The sequence below is a fragment of the Mustela nigripes genome, chromosome 1 (assembly GCF_022355385.1).
Source record: "Mustela nigripes isolate SB6536 chromosome 1, MUSNIG.SB6536, whole genome shotgun sequence".
NCBI lineage: Eukaryota > Metazoa > Chordata > Mammalia > Carnivora > Mustelidae > Mustela > Mustela nigripes.
In genome coordinates, this window is record NC_081557.1 from 235187052 (window position 1) to 235204532 (window position 17481).

The following is a 17481-nucleotide window of genomic DNA, read 5'->3' on the forward strand; positions in this document are numbered from 1 at the left end:
TATGCAAAGTAATAGCTTAGCAGCCTTCTTCCGAGCTTAGACTTCGGCTGAAAAACAGAAAATTCCCCTACTCCCATTCCAGACTCTGGTTATCTAGAAGTTGGACTAAGATAACTTCGTGATTTTCCCCAAGTACCCAGCTACCCCAAAATCTTTTCTCATTTTCTATGCCTTGCTTCTTAACCTTCTCCAAGCTTAAGTAGAGGATGGGTAGGCGAGTCACAGAAGCTGTACCAATTTCTCTGAAGTAATTAAGAATGCCAAAAGAGAGACTGAATTTATAATGGCTTCACCACTGGCTTCATTACCACTTTCTTCTGGATTTAACTTATCTTAATAGTACTGCTTTTGTCTCATCAGTCAGAAACAACCCCTAATTCAACAACATATAATCATTAACAACATGCATAATCAATTCAACAACATTTACCCTCTAGGGACCCTATGATATTTCTTTCCATTAGTTCATGGGACTCAGTCAAAGCCCACGCCACTGACTTTCCCTTTATTCTTTAAGGCCCTAAAGGTCTTGAGTCATAGAACACCCTAGCTCAACCATATATTAGTGATCACTATACTATTACACAGAAGATTTGAGCAAATGGTTACGAGGACAGCAAGAACTCACCTTGGTTTGAATATTAGATTATCAGAGTTCACTCCCAAGCACTGGCTCTATTTTTTCATTACAAAGGTCCAACAAGGTTAGCCATATTACCAAAGATGCCTGTGGACTAGCCTATAACCCAACACAAGCCAAACTGCAAAGAGTTCAGTTAAACTGACTTCTTCTGGCACAGCTGGCTGGCTCAGCAGAGCAGGAGACTCCTGATCACAGGGCCACAAATTCGAGCCCCATGTTAGGGATAGAGATCACTTAAAAATGAAATCTTTTTAAAAAATTTTAAAAAACAAGAAATCACATTATTTCTAGAACATAATTCATCTAGATAGGAGATGCCTATAAATTTGCACACATGCTTTAGCTAATTCTCTTTACCTCACCTCCACCAAGCAGTGGCAGAAACAAGAAGTGATGAAATATATATACCGTTACCACATGAGCCCAAACCAGCGCTTCTTAATTCTAGATCCCAGACTAGACCTATTTCTGAATTTATTTGTTCAATGATCAGTGATATATTTGACCAGGTGATTATGGGATACAATGAAATGTTGGACAAAGTGACAACCAAAATTCAATGGCACAACTCTATGGTAAGTAATGATGTGGCTTGATACCGACAGATGACTACCCAAATACATTGAAACGTCCATGTAGAAAAGAATGCGTTAAAACTCACACAAAGAAAATACTTACAGAAATAAATACAAGATCAGCTTCTTTAATGGCATCATCAATATTGGTAGAAAAAAACAGATTTTTTCCTCGACAGGATTCTACCACTTCTTTTAGTCCTGGCTAAAAAGAAAAAAGAAAAAAGAGCTGTGTATACAGTTTACCAGTCTTATGAGATAACCTGATAGTACAGAATTACCTTTGTTAAAGGAGAAAGTTATACTGCAATTTAAAGGTCTAGACTTGCTCTCAAAAAACACCTTTGTAGAAAAATCTGAGATCATACACCAATGGCCAAAAGTGTACATTATGTAACAATACTAAATAGAGCAAAATTGACTCAGCCACAATAAAAGCACCAGGTTGTTTTACTGTGTCATTGTTTACCATGTGCCTGATTGTTTCATAAGAGTTAACAATTAACTGAGTATCAAGGCAATTATCAGAATAATTCAAGGTCTTCTGTGATTTCAAGCAAACATTTGATTTTGCATCATCATCATGAATGCAGGGTTTTACTCCCAAGAATTCAAGTCAGACAACCTGTGGTCAAACAGTCAACATCTACTCTATGCATATCTAAATATATATATTTTTTCTAAGTCCTAATGTAAGAAACACTTTAACTGAAAATTTTATTACTTTTCCCATACAGTGTAACAGGAAATATAGTTAAGAATACTGAGCTGTGGGGCGCCTGGGTGGCTCAGTGGATTAAGCCTCTACCTTCAGCTCAGGTCATGATCTCAGGGTCCTGGGATCAAGCCCCGCATGGGGCTCCCTGCTCAATGGGAAACCTGCTTCTCTCTCCCTCTGCCTGCTGCTCCCCCTACTTGTGCTCTCTCTATATATATATCAAATAAATAAATGACATCTTTAAAAAAAAAAGAAAAAAAAGGATACTGTGCTGTACAAAACTACCTAACAAGAATTCTTGAAAAAAAAAAAAAAAAAAAAAAAGGTAAGGAAAGAAGGAATGGAAGGAAGGGAGGGAGGGAGAAAAAAAAAATCAGATCTAAATCTGCTTAGATCAGTCCAATCAGCAAAACCCAGACTGAGACTTTCTATAGAATAAACAACCTGGTTTCTTCAACAAGTAAACTGAAGAGAAAAACAAAGAAAGAGAGATTAAACTACTATGGTCTTAAAAGACAGTGATACACATCTATTGCAGTGTATGGATCTTACCTGGATTCTGATTCAAGTAAACTAAAGGAAGAAGGACACGGATAAGAATTCCTGATACTAAGAAACTGTTCTTAAAATCTGTAGTAGTGACAAGGGTAACATGCTTACTTCTTTTTTTTTTTTTTAAGATTTTATTTATTTATTGAGACAGAGAGAGAGGGCGCTCACACAAGGAAGAGCAAGCAAGCAGGGGAAGGGCACAGGGAAAAAGGAGAGAAAGAAGATCCAGCAGACTCCACGCAGAGTGCAGAGCCCCACATGAGGCTCAATCTTACAACCCTGAGATCATGACTGAGAGGAAATCAAGAGTTAGACGCTTAACAACCAACTGAGCCACCCAGGCACCCCAGGTGACAGGCTTACGTTTTTAAAGTAATTATTTATTTGTGTGAGAGAGAGAGAAGGGAGGGAGAGAGAGAGAGAATGTGGGGGGAGGGGCAGAGGGAGATGGAGAAACAGGCTCCCTGCTGAGCAGGGAGTGCAGCCATCATAAAAACGATTTCCTTGGTTCTAGAAAATGAGGGTAAAAGGTTATAGAGTAGTGATTTTGCAGAGAAGACTGAATTTAGTCTTATATATAATCCCCTAATATTTAAATTAAAGTAACCTAAAATCAGAGCAATGCAGGATTTATACTAAGCCTTAATGACACCTCAAAACAAACAGCTATATTATTCTGTTAAAATCAATGGGATATTTGTAGATCTCCAAAACTGATGCAAAAGTAGTTAATAATATAGATCCTACATCTTATTAAATTCATTATATAATTATCACAATTAGTATTGAGAATCTATAGGGTAATTTTATGGAAGAACTCAAACCCTTTCGCAGGGTAATATTATCTTTCATTTTATTCAGAAAGAGTAAAGCAAATTCTCCATTTTGCTTTTTAACAAGTAGCTATTAAATTGTTACAAAGTTAACAAGAAAACTAGTAACTATTCAGAAAATACGGTAATACAAATTAAAATGTTTTAATTGTTAAATATTAACACTTTCTGGGATGCCTGGGTGGCTCAGCCAGTTAAGCATCTCCTTTCAGCTCAGGTCATGACCCCAGGGTCCTGGGATAGAGTCCCACATCAGGCTCCCTGCTGTGAGCCTGCTTTTCCCTCTGCCTGCTTATTCTCTTTCTTATTCCCTTGCTTATTCTCTTTCTCTGACAAATAAATAAAGTATTTAAAGCTAAATAAATATTAACACTTTCTACTATAGTATTTTCTGAGTAAACACTTAAGTATCTTGTTACCATATTTTATGTGATATTCATTACTATTTCCTTTTCTGGCAGTAAAAATGACTATTTTTTTATTCATATAGTTTTGGCCTATGAAATATAAACATATTGGATTAGAAAGAACCACAATAAACACAAGCTCATGGACCCCACCAACAAAACTGTCTATATCGGGGCACCTGGGTGGCTCAGAGGGTTAAGCCTTTGCCTTTGGCTCAGATCAGGATCTCAGGATCTCAGGATCTTGGGATCGAGCCCTGCATCGGGCTCTCTGCTCAGCAGGGAGCTTGCTTCCCCCCTCCCACCACCACCCTGCCTGCCTGTCTACTTGTGATCTCTGTAGGGCAAATAAATAATTTTTTTTTAAACTGTTTATATCTTTTTCCTTTCTTGTTTACTTTCCTCCAGTCCTCAAAGAAGAGGCTGTCACGGCCACTCCTTCTACTTGTGCTTTCAGTTCTATCCCTTTGCTATCTCTCCCGACTTCATCCCATCAATTAGCTTCTTCTTACACTTTGACCTTTCCTTCTCCGTGTAATTGTTGATCTTAGTTTTGAACATGCTCAATCCTTTATCAATCACAGAAAAAAAACCACGTAAATAAATTAAAATCACTGCCTTTACCCTGTAACCCTCGCTGGTACCACACCTTTTTCTACAGTCTCTCACTTCCTTGGTCTCCGATCATCTGTAATCGTTCTTACAACAATTACACTGACCCCCATAATACCAAATTTAATGAATATGTCTCAGTCCTGATGTCTTCCGTATCTGGCATAATGGACAGCTCACTCATTCATTGATTCAGCTAATATTTACTGAGTACTTACGTGATGGTCACGGAGTTACTCATAAGCAAGACATACAGAACTGACCTTTGAACAACACAGATTTGAACTGCACAGGTCTGCTTATACGAGAATTTTTTCCAGTAAATACAGTCCAGTACTGTAAGTACATTTTCTCTTATGATTTTCTTAATAACACTTTCTTTTCTCTAGCTTACTTTATTGTAAGAATATAGCATATAACATAAGGTGAGCTCCTCTAACCCCTACATTGTTCAAGGATCAACTGTACATCCTTCTGGGGTTTGTACTGTTAAAAGTCTTTCTGGTTCTTGGTTGACCTTCAATGAACTACTCTCCATTGCTTCTCTATGGCATTTCCTCCTCCACTTATCACCAAACATTAGAGATTTTCTGGGTTCTGTCCTTGACTCATGCTCTGCAGACCCTTCTTGGGAGAGCTCAATTATTCTGATTTTAACTACTGCCTATATAATCCTAACTTTACATCTCCAGCCCTGAATCATTTGCTTACACTTTTGGTATATATATCCAACTGCCTCCTGAACATCTCTATTTGGATGTCCCAGAGCCTTTATAACTAAATAGGACCAAACAGAATTTGAGATTTCATCTCCTACTACCCTCCACAACATCCTGTGTTCTTGATTTCAATTTATGGCACAATCATGTACCCACCACCCAAATGGGAAACCTGGATATCATTCTAAATTCCCTACTCTCCTTTATCCTTCTTATAAAATCAACAACCATGTCCTATCATTTTTCCTTCTAAATATTTTTCCAGGGGCGCCTCGGTGGCTCAACTGGTTAAGTGTCTGCTTTCAGCTCATGTCATGTTCCCAGGGTCCTGGGATCCAGCCCTATATTGGGCTCCTTGCTAAGTGGGGAGCCTGCTTCTCTCTCTGCCTGCCACTCCTTCTGCTTGTGCACTCTCTCTGTCAAATAAATAAATAAAAAATTTTAAATTTTTTACTGTATTTTTTTTAAAGATTTTTATTTGTTTATTTGACAGAAAGAGACACAGCGAGAGAGGGAACACAAGGGGGGGGGGTAGGAGAGGGAGAGGCCGACTTCCTGCTGAGCAGGGAGCCTGATGCCAGGACCCTGGGATCATGACCAGAGCCGAAGGCTGAGGTGCCACCCAGGTGCCCCAATAAAATCTTTTAAAAAGTAAAAAAAACACAACCTTATAGAAATCATCTTTATTTTCTGATTTATAAATTCCTCAAGCAGGATTCTCTTAACAACTGATGTCTAAGAAAGACACGGGAAAATTACAACGCTAAAGTCATTTACATGCTGGGAGGAACATCATTCTACTTGCTAAGGTGATTCTTTCTATAATCTTAAAGTGCCATGTTTTTAACCTCTAAAGCTAGTGGGTTTTGGAAAAAGATTTCATTTCTTTTGTAGGCTACACTAAATACTTCAAAACTAAAATAGCTGTTTATGGTATATCTAACTTCCTTGAATAGACATGTGAAAAATGAGATAGGAGAGCCTGGCTGGCTCAGTTGGAAGAACATGCCACTGTTAATTCGGGGGTTGTGAGTTCAAGCCCCACGTGGGGTACAGAGATTACTTACTAAAAAAAGAGAGAGAGAGAAAGAGAGATAAGACTTTAAAAGCTAAATAGTGATAACCATTAAATAAAACCAATACAATTATGAGATTTCATTCAGGGTTTTGAGAACTCAGACACTGATTCTAATGAGCAGAGTGCTAGCTAGACTTTCAAATCTTTTATATTCTTTACAAAGAGATTTAAAGAAGAAAAAATTTATGAAATAAAAGTATGAAAAATTATACTTCTATTTCTTTGTTTAAAAAGATAGATTATTGAGAATAAACAAGTATGATATGGAAAAGAAATTATTTTAGATCTTACCTCTCTCAATCTAACTATATATCCCAACTGGATTCAATGTCAATGCAGAACATACTATTTTAAATTTTAAAACACTGAAGTCTTAGGAAGAAGAGTTTCAGAGTTCAATTAATTAAGTAGTAATATCAACAATAAGAATCTGGCCAGGGAACACGTCCAGCCAACTGATTTTTTTGTTTTCTCCAAGAAAAATGTCTAATTCCAATGCATTATAGTTTGTACTTTTTAAAGATTTTTTTATTTTATTTTATTTTATTTCATTTTAAGATTTATTTATTTTAGGAAGAGAGAGAGGGAGCAAGTGTGAGAGCTCATGTGAGTCGGGGGAAGGGGTGGAGGGAGAGACTCTTCAAGCAGACTTCCCCCACTCTGGGCTCAGTGTCACAACTGACCTCAGGCTCACAACCTGAGCCAAAATCAAGAGTCCGACACTCAACCCACTGAGCCATTCAGGTGCCCTTACTTTGCATTTTTTCCAATTCAGGATATCTTTGTTTTTAAGTTAATTTTTATTGAAATAAAACAAAAATACAAAAAATAGCACATATATTAATATAGAAAAGTGTGTAATTCAATTTTCAAAAGTGAACACACTTGTATAACCACTATCTATAATGAGAAATTAATGATCATTAACCATAAATCAGAACCTGCAGTTTGCCCTCTTCGAGTCACTACCACAGCTCAAATTAACACCAGGCTGAATTCTATCACCAGAGATCGATGTGCTTACAACCGAACTTTATACAAACAGAATTATATAATATGTACTACTTTATTTCTGACAGCACATTATTTTGGGGAGAATTTCACCATATTCTTGCAGGTAGAAATGTTCCATTGATTTTTCAGTGTGGTATAGTATTTTACTGCAGGATTATGCTATAATTTATATATCCATTCCAATGCCGATTAACATTTAGGTTGTTTCCCATTTACATCTACTATGAATAGTACTGTTACAGTCTTCTGCTGTATGGATTTCTGTTGGATATACACCTACAAGTGGAACTGCTGGATCAGACTGCACAGATTTTCAGCTTTAGTAAAAACTGCCAAGCAGTTTTGAAAGTGGCTACACCAGACTACATTCTGGCAACACTGTAAAATTCCAATTGCTCTAAGTCCTCGTCAACACTTAGTATTGCCAGTAGTAATAATTTTATCCATTCCGATGAATGCCCTTGCTTCTGAAGACTAGAGTACACTGCTGGCAGAATTAATTACTGAATGATTGTATATAAATACGGCTTACAGCATTTTAGATGACTTGCAGGCCTTGTATAAAACTCTTTTATTAAGTTATCTTTCCAAAATGTTTTAAAATTCTCCAAAACCAAATCTAGTGGTAATGTTTTAACAGGAAAAGAAATGCTATAGCACTAGAGTAATTTAAAGAACTATTATGGGCTTGGGGTTGGGGTGGTGTGCCTGGGCGGCTCACTCAGTGAAGTAATGGACTCTAGGTTTGGGCTAGGTCACAGGATCAGGCCTGTGTTGGACTCCACACTCAGTGCAGAGTTGGCCTGTCCCTCTCCCTCCCTCACTGCCCCTTCCGCTACTCTGTCTCTCTTCTATTCTCTCTCTCTCTAATAAATAAATAAATAGATAGATAGATAAAAATCTTTAAAGCACTTTTATGGGTGGTTCAACTGGTAGAAAAAGAAAGGGTAAAGCACAAACAGAAGCCATCACATACACAGAATTTTTTTTTTTTTATTCCAAATTTGATTCAGCTAGGAGTATCTATCTCTATGATGTTGGGTAGCTACTAGTCTGTGGGTGCTTTTTCATGGATTTCTATATTTCATATGCCTATAAAATGGTTGAGACTTCCCTTCCAAAGGGCTAACACATTTAAAGACTGTGATTAAGCAACAAACTCTTGATTTTGACTCAGGTCATGATCTGAGGGTGGTGAGATGGAGCCCGGAGTAAGGCTCCCTGCTCAGTGGGAAGTCAGCTGGAGTTTCTCTCCCTCTTCCTCTGTCCCTCCCCTTCCTCACATTCTCTCTCTAAAATAAATAAATAAATCATGGAAAGAAAGGAAAGGAAGGAAGGAAGGAAGACAGGAAGACGGACAGACTATGGTTGGTAACAGTCTTACAAATAACAAAACTTTCCTAAAGGAAAAAAAAAAGAATATATTAATGTTGGAAAAAAAATGCCACCATCAAATTCTCAAATGCTTCTCTGCAGGGTTTCAAAGGCATAATATCATGAACTCATTTTACAGTGAAAAATTTTTTAAATGGGATCCACATAGCTTAATAAAATAGTTGGAAGCATATTTTCCTAACTATACAATATCTAAATTCACAGTAATCTTGAAATTCTAATTAAATAAATTTGTGATACTAAGAATTAGATATAAAAGACATCATTTATCCATTCACAATTTACCTGAATTAAGTACAATACATTTACCTCCAAAATAATGGACTTACATGAATTAATATTACAAACATCCAGTTTTATTTTCTTTGTGCAGAACACCTTTTTAAAATTTTACTATTACAATATGGTAACCATATTAACAAAATTAGAAAATAGAGAAGAGAAAAAAATGACCCATATTCTCACTGCACTAAAATAACCATTGTTAATATCCTAATACATTTTTTCCCAGTCATTTTCCCTGGGCATACTTGACATAATTACAATCATAATGTCTGTAACACTGTGCATCTAGATTTGTCATTTAATTCCTTTTCACTTGCAGTCATAGATTTTTACCTTACAGAAATTTATTTAACAAAACCAGTAAGAAAACAAAGAACGTAAGAACAAAGAGTTGTTTAAAACGGGTTACCTCATAAATAGGGAGGGTAGAAGAGTTCCATGCATTGATTCTTGATTCATTGACGTCAACAACTGTTACCCTGATTTCAGGGCACATATGAGCAATGACACTACACGTAGGTCCTCCAACATAGCCCGCACCAATGCAACAGATCTTCTTAATTTCAAACATGATTAAACTAGAAGGGAAGCAGTAAGACTGTTCCACTATTGAAAACAGAAAATTTAAAGAAATCACATTGAACATTTATCAAACTCTATAAAAACTGTCAAGGTGACAGATAATCTGGAAAGATTTCCTGCACTCATTAAGAATAATTAAAAGAGTGATAATATACAATATTCCAGGTGGAATGTCCATTCTCGGCTGCACTAGCATAAAACATGGGGGAGAAAAAGTAACTGATACTGCTGAAAAAATGCCACGAAGATTATGATGATCTAATATTTAAAAGTTCAAGAGCAAAATAAAACTTCTTAGGTCTCTAAGGCCACCAGGGTAACTTCGACTGCTGAGGAAAAATTCAAGTTTGAACACACCAGTGCAATTCTTGTTGAAATAAATGCTGGTGTACAAAGGTCAGCCTTACGGCAGGTTTAGATTAACGTGACAGATACTGAGAAACATGACAGATAATAAGATTAGTTTGAAAGTTCAGAAGTGGCCTCTGTGATTATATTCCATATACAACTTGGCTTCAGCAGTTTATTTTTAGGTACTTGACAGTGATCTTAAACTCCATTTCACTTTTAATTAGAATCTATGAGTTGGTTAAAGGAAAGTAATTTCTATAGTTAGCAAAGCAGTTACAGAGATTTTGATGGATTTTCAAAAGCCATTTAGGTGAACTGATTCACACTAATCCAAATGACAAGGTACTGATTTATATATAAGAATGTCAGTTTAACCAGTCAGAATGGCTAAAATTAACAAGTCAGGAAACGACAGATGTTGGCGAGGATGCAGAGAAAGGGGAACCCTCCTACACTGTTGGTGGGAATGCAAGCTGGTGCAGCCACTCTGGAAAACTGTATGCAGGTTCCTCAAAAGACTGAAAATAGAGCTACCCTATAACCCAGCAATTGCACTACTGGGTATTTACCCCAAAGATACAAATGTAGTGATCCAAAGGGGCACATGCACCTGAATGTTTATAGTCCACAATAGCCAAACTATGGAAAGAGCCTAGATGTCCATCAGCAGATGATGGATAAAGAAGATGTGAGATATATATCATATATATGATGCAGCCAAAAAAAAAAAAAAAAAAAAAAGAAAAGAAATCTTGCCATTTGCAATGATGCAGATGGAACTAGAGAGTATTATGCTAAGCAAAATAAGTCAAACAGAGAAAGACAATTATCATATGATCTCGCTGATAGGAGGAATTTGAGAAACAAGGTAGAGGATCATCGGGGAAGAGAGAAAAAAAAAATGAAATAGAATGAAACCAGAGAGGGAGACAAACCATAAGAGACTTTAAATCTCAGGAAACATTCTGAGGGTTGCTGGAGCGGGGAGGTAGGAGCAATGGGCTGGTGGGGTAATGGACATTGGGTGAGTGCTGTGAATTGTGTAAGACTGATAAACCACAGACTTGTATCCCTGAAATAAATAATACATTATCTACTTATATATTTTTAAAGATTTTATGCATTTATTTGACAGAGAGAGAGACAGCAAGAGAGGGAACATAAGCAGGGGAAGTGAGAGAAGGAGAAGCAGGCTTCCCACTGAGCAGGGAGCCCGAAATGGGGCTCAATCCCAGGACCCTGGAATGATGACCTGAGCCAAAGGCAGATGCTTAATGACGCTACCCAGGTGCCCCAATACACTATATGTTAACAAAAAAATAGAAAGAAAGAAAGAAGAAAGAAAGTCAATTCATTATAGTAAGAATGAGAACTGCCGAACTGATCAGATTCTTAGAATTTTAGTCCTTACCAACACTGACCTGGGACATCACCTCATCTAACCCATTCATGGATTCCAGAGAGAAAGAGAATGGTAATCAGAGAGTTTTAAGAACTGGTTAGTATACTCCCACATGGTTCAGAGAAGGTAGATGTTCCCTTTGCTTGTGCTCGCTTGCTCTCTCTCTCTCAAATAAATAAATTAAATACTTAAAAATAATAATAATGGGGCACCTGGGTGGCTCAGTGAGTTAAGCCTCTGCCTTTGGCTTGGGTCATGGTCTCAAGGTCCTGGGATTGAGTCCTGCATCCGGCTCTCTGCTCGGCGGAGAGCCTGCTTCCCTGAGAGCCTGCTTCCCTGCTCTCTCTCTCTGCCTGCCTCTCTGCTACTTGTGATCTCTCTCTGAAATAAACAAAATCTTTAAAAATAATAATAATAAAACAAAATAAAATGTATTTTTTGTTTTGAATAGATAGTAAATTCATATGGTCCAAAATTAAATCTGTATAACAAAGTATACAGTAAGAAGCCTCAAGTGTACCACATCCTTTTCTCTTGGCTACCCACTACTTTGCTTCCACAAGCAATCCTTTCATGAGGTTACTTGTGTATCCTTCCAGTGTTTTGTATGCAGTATAAATAAATGCATGAATATATCTTAATAATCCCTCCTTTCTAAATTCAAGAGGTAGAACACTATAAAATACTATCAACACTTGTTCTTTTTTCCTTAATGTATTCTTAAGACCTATTTACCCCTCTCTCTCCCTGTCTTTTTTATTTTTTCCGTTTCCGGTAAAACTCTCTCCTTTTTAGAAACAGGTACACTGCATTCCATTGTGTGGATGTGCATACCAGGAAATATTAAAACCATGCTAAATCTGGTAGATCCATTTTAATTATTTGTTTAAGTAGGCCCCATGCCCAGTGTGGGGCTTGAACTCATGACCCCAAGAGACCAAGAGACACATGCTCTGCCAGCTGAGCCAGCCAGGGGCCCCTGGTGGATTCCCTCTTTAGTAATCTAAATAAATGGATTAGAGTTCCCTATTATCACCTGTGAAGCCCCACACACATGATATTCCTATTACGGTTTTAGGGTTCCAAAATTCACCCCAGCGAAAATATTAAGCCTAACAAAATTTATTTTGGCAATCATTCATCTTTGATTTCTCCGCCCTTCTACTCTTCAGTTCTGATGTACTACTCTCCAGGCTTCAAGTGCCCTATACACAAGGAGAAAGAGAAACCTCTAAGAGGAAAGGACTGCACTGGGACTGCCAAGTGACTAAAGCTCAGGGGAACGTTCTGAAACGCTCCCACCTGTAGAACAGTCAAGCCTGGAGCAGGCTTCCCATAGACCTGTCTCTAGCATTCTCTGCCACTGTCCCCACCTCTCCAGTACAAAGGGCTTGGCATCGGGTTTCAGAAAAATTGCTTCAACCGTTTCAGGCCTAGTCCCTTGTTCTCTTTCATGAAAAATTAATATTCCCAATTTAAGGGTCTACCAATGGACATAGCAGAGAATCTAGCCATAGATCTAGGTCCTGACACTCAAGAATGTAACAACTGACTTAGAGGAAAATTCAACTGAAAAACAACTATTAACCCCCCTACTATGTTACAGCTACTAATGTTCTATGTACTGTGGATACAATAGTGAACATGACAGGTACAGTTCCTACTCTTAGGTTATAGTCTAGTGGGAGAACCCAAAACAAAATAATGGTAGCTCTGATACATTTCATAGAAAAGAAAGAAACACATAGGTAGAGAGGGAGAGACTGTCTATGGGGTAAGAATTCCTACAGATAGGGTACTTAAGGACTCTCTGAGAAGGTGACTCTTAAGCGGACTTAAAAGATGAAAAAGAGGGGCACCTGGATGGCTCAGTCGGTTAAACATCTGATTCTTGACTTTGGATTTGGGCTCAGTTTATGAACTCAGGGTCATGATCTCAAGGTTGTGAGATGGAGCCCGTTGTCAGGATCACTCAGTGCAGTCTGCTTGTGATTCTCTCTCTCCCCCATCTCTCAAATAAATAAATAAATAAAATCTTGTTTTGTTTTGTTTTTAAAGATTTTATTTATTTATTTGACAGAGAGAGAGAGAGATCACAAGTAGGCAGAGAGAGAGAGGAGGAAGCAGGCTCCCCGCTGAGCAGAGACCCTGATTCAGGGCTGGATCCCAGGACCCTGAAATCATGACCTGAGCTGAATGAAGGCAGAGGTTTAACATACTGAGCCACCCAGGCACCCCAATAAATAAATAAAATCTTTTAAAATAAAGATGAAAAGGAATTAGTCACACCCAAGTAACATATAAGGCAGTATAATCAATCAAATGATGAGTATTAAAGTCCAGAGGGAAAAAAAAAAAGAAGGGAAATGCAGAATATAAGCCTGGCCTAAAGAATAAGTAGGATGTATGGGGCGCCTGGGTGGCTCACTGGGTTAAGCCTTTGCCTTCGGCTTGGGTCATGATCTCAGGGTCCTGGGATCCAGCCCCGAATCAGGGTCTCTGCTCAGTGGGGAGCCTCCTTCCCCCCTCCCCACACCCCGCCTACTTGTGATCTCTCTGTCAACTAAATGAATAAAATCTTAAAAAAAAAAAGAAGAAAGAAGTAGGATATAGAAAGGAAAGGTAGGTGGGGGAGAGCATTCCATATTGGGTGTGGGGAGGAATAAGTAAAGGACTGAAACAGAAACAAGCTCAACGAAGTAAGGAGATTGGCTTGGTTGGGTTAGGATATGGGTCACATTTAGAAGCGATAAAGGTAATAACTGTCTTGTAGAGCGAATCTAAAGGGTCTCAGATGCCCCTTTCAGGGGACAATGTGCATGACGGATCAGGAGGCCTATTATTTAATAACTTCACGTAACATGGGTGCCTGGGTGGCTCAGTAGGTTAAGCATCTGCCTTTGCTCCGGTCATGTTCCCGGAGTCCTGGGATCAAGTCCCACATCGGGCTCAATGGGGAGTTTGCTTCTCCTCTGCCTGCCCTGCCCCCTTGCTAGTGCTCGCTCACTCTCACAAAAATAAATAGAATCTTAAAAAAATAAAATAACTTAGGTAACATAATTGAAAGTAACCACAACAATCAATAGCATTTGTGTAGCTAAAATCTAATAAACTCCATTAAAGGAGGGAAAAATAAACCCCAGGAGGATCAGCCTATAGCCTGGAAAAAAGTAGTTGAGAACAAAAATGATGTGTTTATTTTAGCACTGTCTAGAGAAGAGTGACACCGAATCTGGGAGTCAGAAGTATTCTAGTTGGGGCAACTGGGTAGCTCAGGTGGTTAAGCATCTGCCTTCAGCTAGGTCATGATCTCTAGGTCCTGGGATCTAGCCCTTCGTCCAGCTCTCAGCTCAGCAGGGAGCCTGCTTCTCCCTCTTCCTCTGCCTCTCCCCCTTCTTGTGCTCTCTCTGCCTCTATCTCAAATGAATAAATAAAAAATAAAAAAAAAGAAGTATTCTGGTTTCAGAAATGTGGGGTAAGAATATGCTTTCCCAATTCTTAGACGGCATGTTCTCCGAAGATTCTTCACTCTGATTCCACTCTCCCTTAGGAATTTAGATTCCCAGGAATCATAATACTGGAAATGGATGACCCGGATTTGAGATATAAGTACTCCAGGGATTGCAATAAAATTTCCCTAATTGCAACATCAAAGTTTCATTCTAGTGTAACCATTTGGTCTCTTACGAGTTTGATCGTTTTAAGTTAACATCTAATGTCTCATGAACTCTGGGCCCACAGAGGGGGGAAAAAAATCTACCTTCCAGATCTGCAAGGATGAAGGTGAAGTTCTGAATATAATGAACACAGAGAACTACCCCATGGTAACACCCTAGTCAACCTCTGATTACAACCAGTATATCTGGAACACCTAGAAAGTAGAATTTCAAAGTATTTTTGGACCAGAGGATCTTTCAGGGTTACCATTTAATCCCCGAGCCAAGAGATTATAACATTCTTATATAAACACAGATCGAATGCCTACGTGATGCCAAAAAAACCCTAAATCTCGTGGGTTCAAGGAGTTCATAGTGTAATAAGGTGTTCCCAGGCTAACAGCTCTCATCTGCTGCTGTTACTTCAATACTTAGAACAGTAGTTTCTCAATAAATACTAATTGAATGACTGACCCTCCATAAGGGCCTGTTTGAGATGAAGACTGTTATTTGAATAGCTTTAGCTCAGATGGCTGATCATTGCTTTTTTTTTTGCTGAAACTGCCCAGAATACTATCAGCCTCTTTTTGTTATGTAGAACTCTGGCATGTCTTTCCAGAGATACTTCTTAACCACCTTGATTGCCAGGCTGTACGCAGCATGCCTTACATAGAGCAGCTAGGGTAAATGACTGATGGACCTATACTAGAGAAGAACTCCATGTGTTTTGGGGGTGTCCCTGTCCCTGTGGTGCTACTTCACACGAAGCATGGCTTGTAGGTGACAATGGGAAAATTACTGAGCAACTGTGCAAGTCCCAATTAATGGTCACTTGGAAGTTCCAATAAAATCTTCAACCCTTATTATGGAGTTTGATACAGTGTTAGTTACATATTTTGCCTGACACAGATGTCTTCTGATTCCGTATTCCATTTCTACCTTTACATACCTTCTGATCCTCTATTGTGCTGTCAGGGAAATGGGAATGTTTGCTTACCAAGGGTGTCAGTTTGCAATGAGTTTTTACCTCTGTATTTTGGAGAAATGTCAACAACCTAGGCTGTTCCAAAACTATCCTTCATCTAAAATTTTAAAAATTCAGATCAATATTTCAAATTAGAAGATGTGGGTAACAAATATCGAAGGTCCTATCACAGTCTAAGCTGAATATAATCCCTCCATCCCCACCCCTCTTCAGTATACTCTGCGTCATTACCCAGTAGCTAAGGGAATGGATGTTGTAGTTGGATACATCAACTTCACACATCACCTCGGTCATTTCCAGAAATTAAAAACTAACAGATGCAACAGATGCCTGACCGCGGGAAAAATATTTACTCAGTGAGAAAGGCAGTGTTAATGTTGCATCTAAAGGGCATCATATAAAGCTGTGGAAATAAGAGGGATGCTGAAGTATGCTTATTAGATACAGACTTAATATCTGAGAAAGGAGTACAGCAATGGGAGAAGAAATGTGATCCTTTCAGAGTTGTCTACCACTTACCTTACCTAGATGCTGGGTATTAATAAGCACATCTCAGAGCAGACAGTAAGCTCTTTCATTTCCAGAACCCCCCTGAAGAAACAGACCAGACTACTGTTCTCCATTTCTTAGGGGATTTGAAGAAACTCAAAGACTCACTGTGTCTTTGAGGGCAGTCAATGGACAGTTATTCCTCTGTATATCCGTGAAAAGCTCCCTACCAGTGAATCCCTCTTTTTAATATAGGAGAATTTTCAAGCCTACTCAGTTATCTTCCTATATATAAGAAGCATGACTTTTCCTGTTTCTTTTCTTTTTTAAAGATTATTTATTTATTCATTCGAGAGAGCATATGCCCCCACGAGAGCAGGGGCAGAGGTAGAGGGAGAAACAGATTCCCCCCTGAGCAGGGAGCCCCGATGCGGGGCTCGATCCCCAGACCCTGAGATCATGACCTGAGCCAAGGCAGGGGCTTAACCAGGCGCCTCAAGAAGTAAATTTTTCAAGGTCTCACACAGGCTTTCCCTGACATGAAATAAAGCAATTACATAGTGTGGCAGCCAACAATGGATTCCAGGACAGCCCGTACAGATGTCAAGATAGAATGTCTTCGGATTTCGCCCTCAGGGGGCTTCTTGGCTTCATTTTTAAGGGCGGCAGGTGACAGGAGGAAAGCAGCAGCTCCCCAGGTGAGCCGAGTAAACACAAACAAAAGACCAGGACTCTGAGACCAAAATGGGGTCCCTAGCCAGAGGACCACTTCCTTCGGTGGACGTTCAGCTTCCTGGGAAATCTCATTTGTTTCAAGTCGGAAAGTGAGAAAAAGCAGCAAGAGAAGCAGTTGGAAGACTGGCGAGTGTAGAATAAAAAGCCCAAGGTATCCCATTCTCAGAACAGCGGACCAAAAGGCGATTCCCGCCCAGAGCCCAAAGGGGAGGACCAGGGTCGTGAGGCTGGGAGCCCTGACCAAGCGCAGAGCGCGACCGGGGACAGCGCGCACTCCCCCCGCCCCGCTCCCTGCACATCCCGCCGGGACCCGGGACCTTCCCGACCACGCTGCAGGGCCAGCCCGCCAAAGGCGCTTACCCACTCGCAGGCACCAAGCGCAGCGGCCGCTCCTACCCCGACTGCTCGGACAGCTCCTCGCAACGGGCCGTGCTGCAGCAGCTCCTGCAC

General features: G+C 39.3%; 1 protein-coding gene across 2 annotated transcripts in view; it reads right to left on the reverse strand.

The window, feature by feature from the left end:
- UGDH (UDP-glucose 6-dehydrogenase) overlaps positions 1–17481 on the reverse strand; it is a 32914-nt gene extending 15433 nt beyond the window's left edge. Inside the window, exons 1-3 of one of the 2 annotated variants that reach the window (XM_059382704.1) lie at positions 17392–17481; positions 9241–9409; positions 1322–1423 (exon numbers count right to left, since the gene is read on the reverse strand). In XM_059382704.1, coding sequence (XP_059238687.1) covers positions 1322–1423; positions 9241–9402 — 264 coding nt within the window. In that variant the 5' untranslated portion in view covers positions 9403–9409; positions 17392–17481. The remainder of the gene's footprint in view (positions 1–1321; positions 1424–9240; positions 9410–17391) is intronic. The other variant, XM_059382712.1, reaches the window with a different exon arrangement.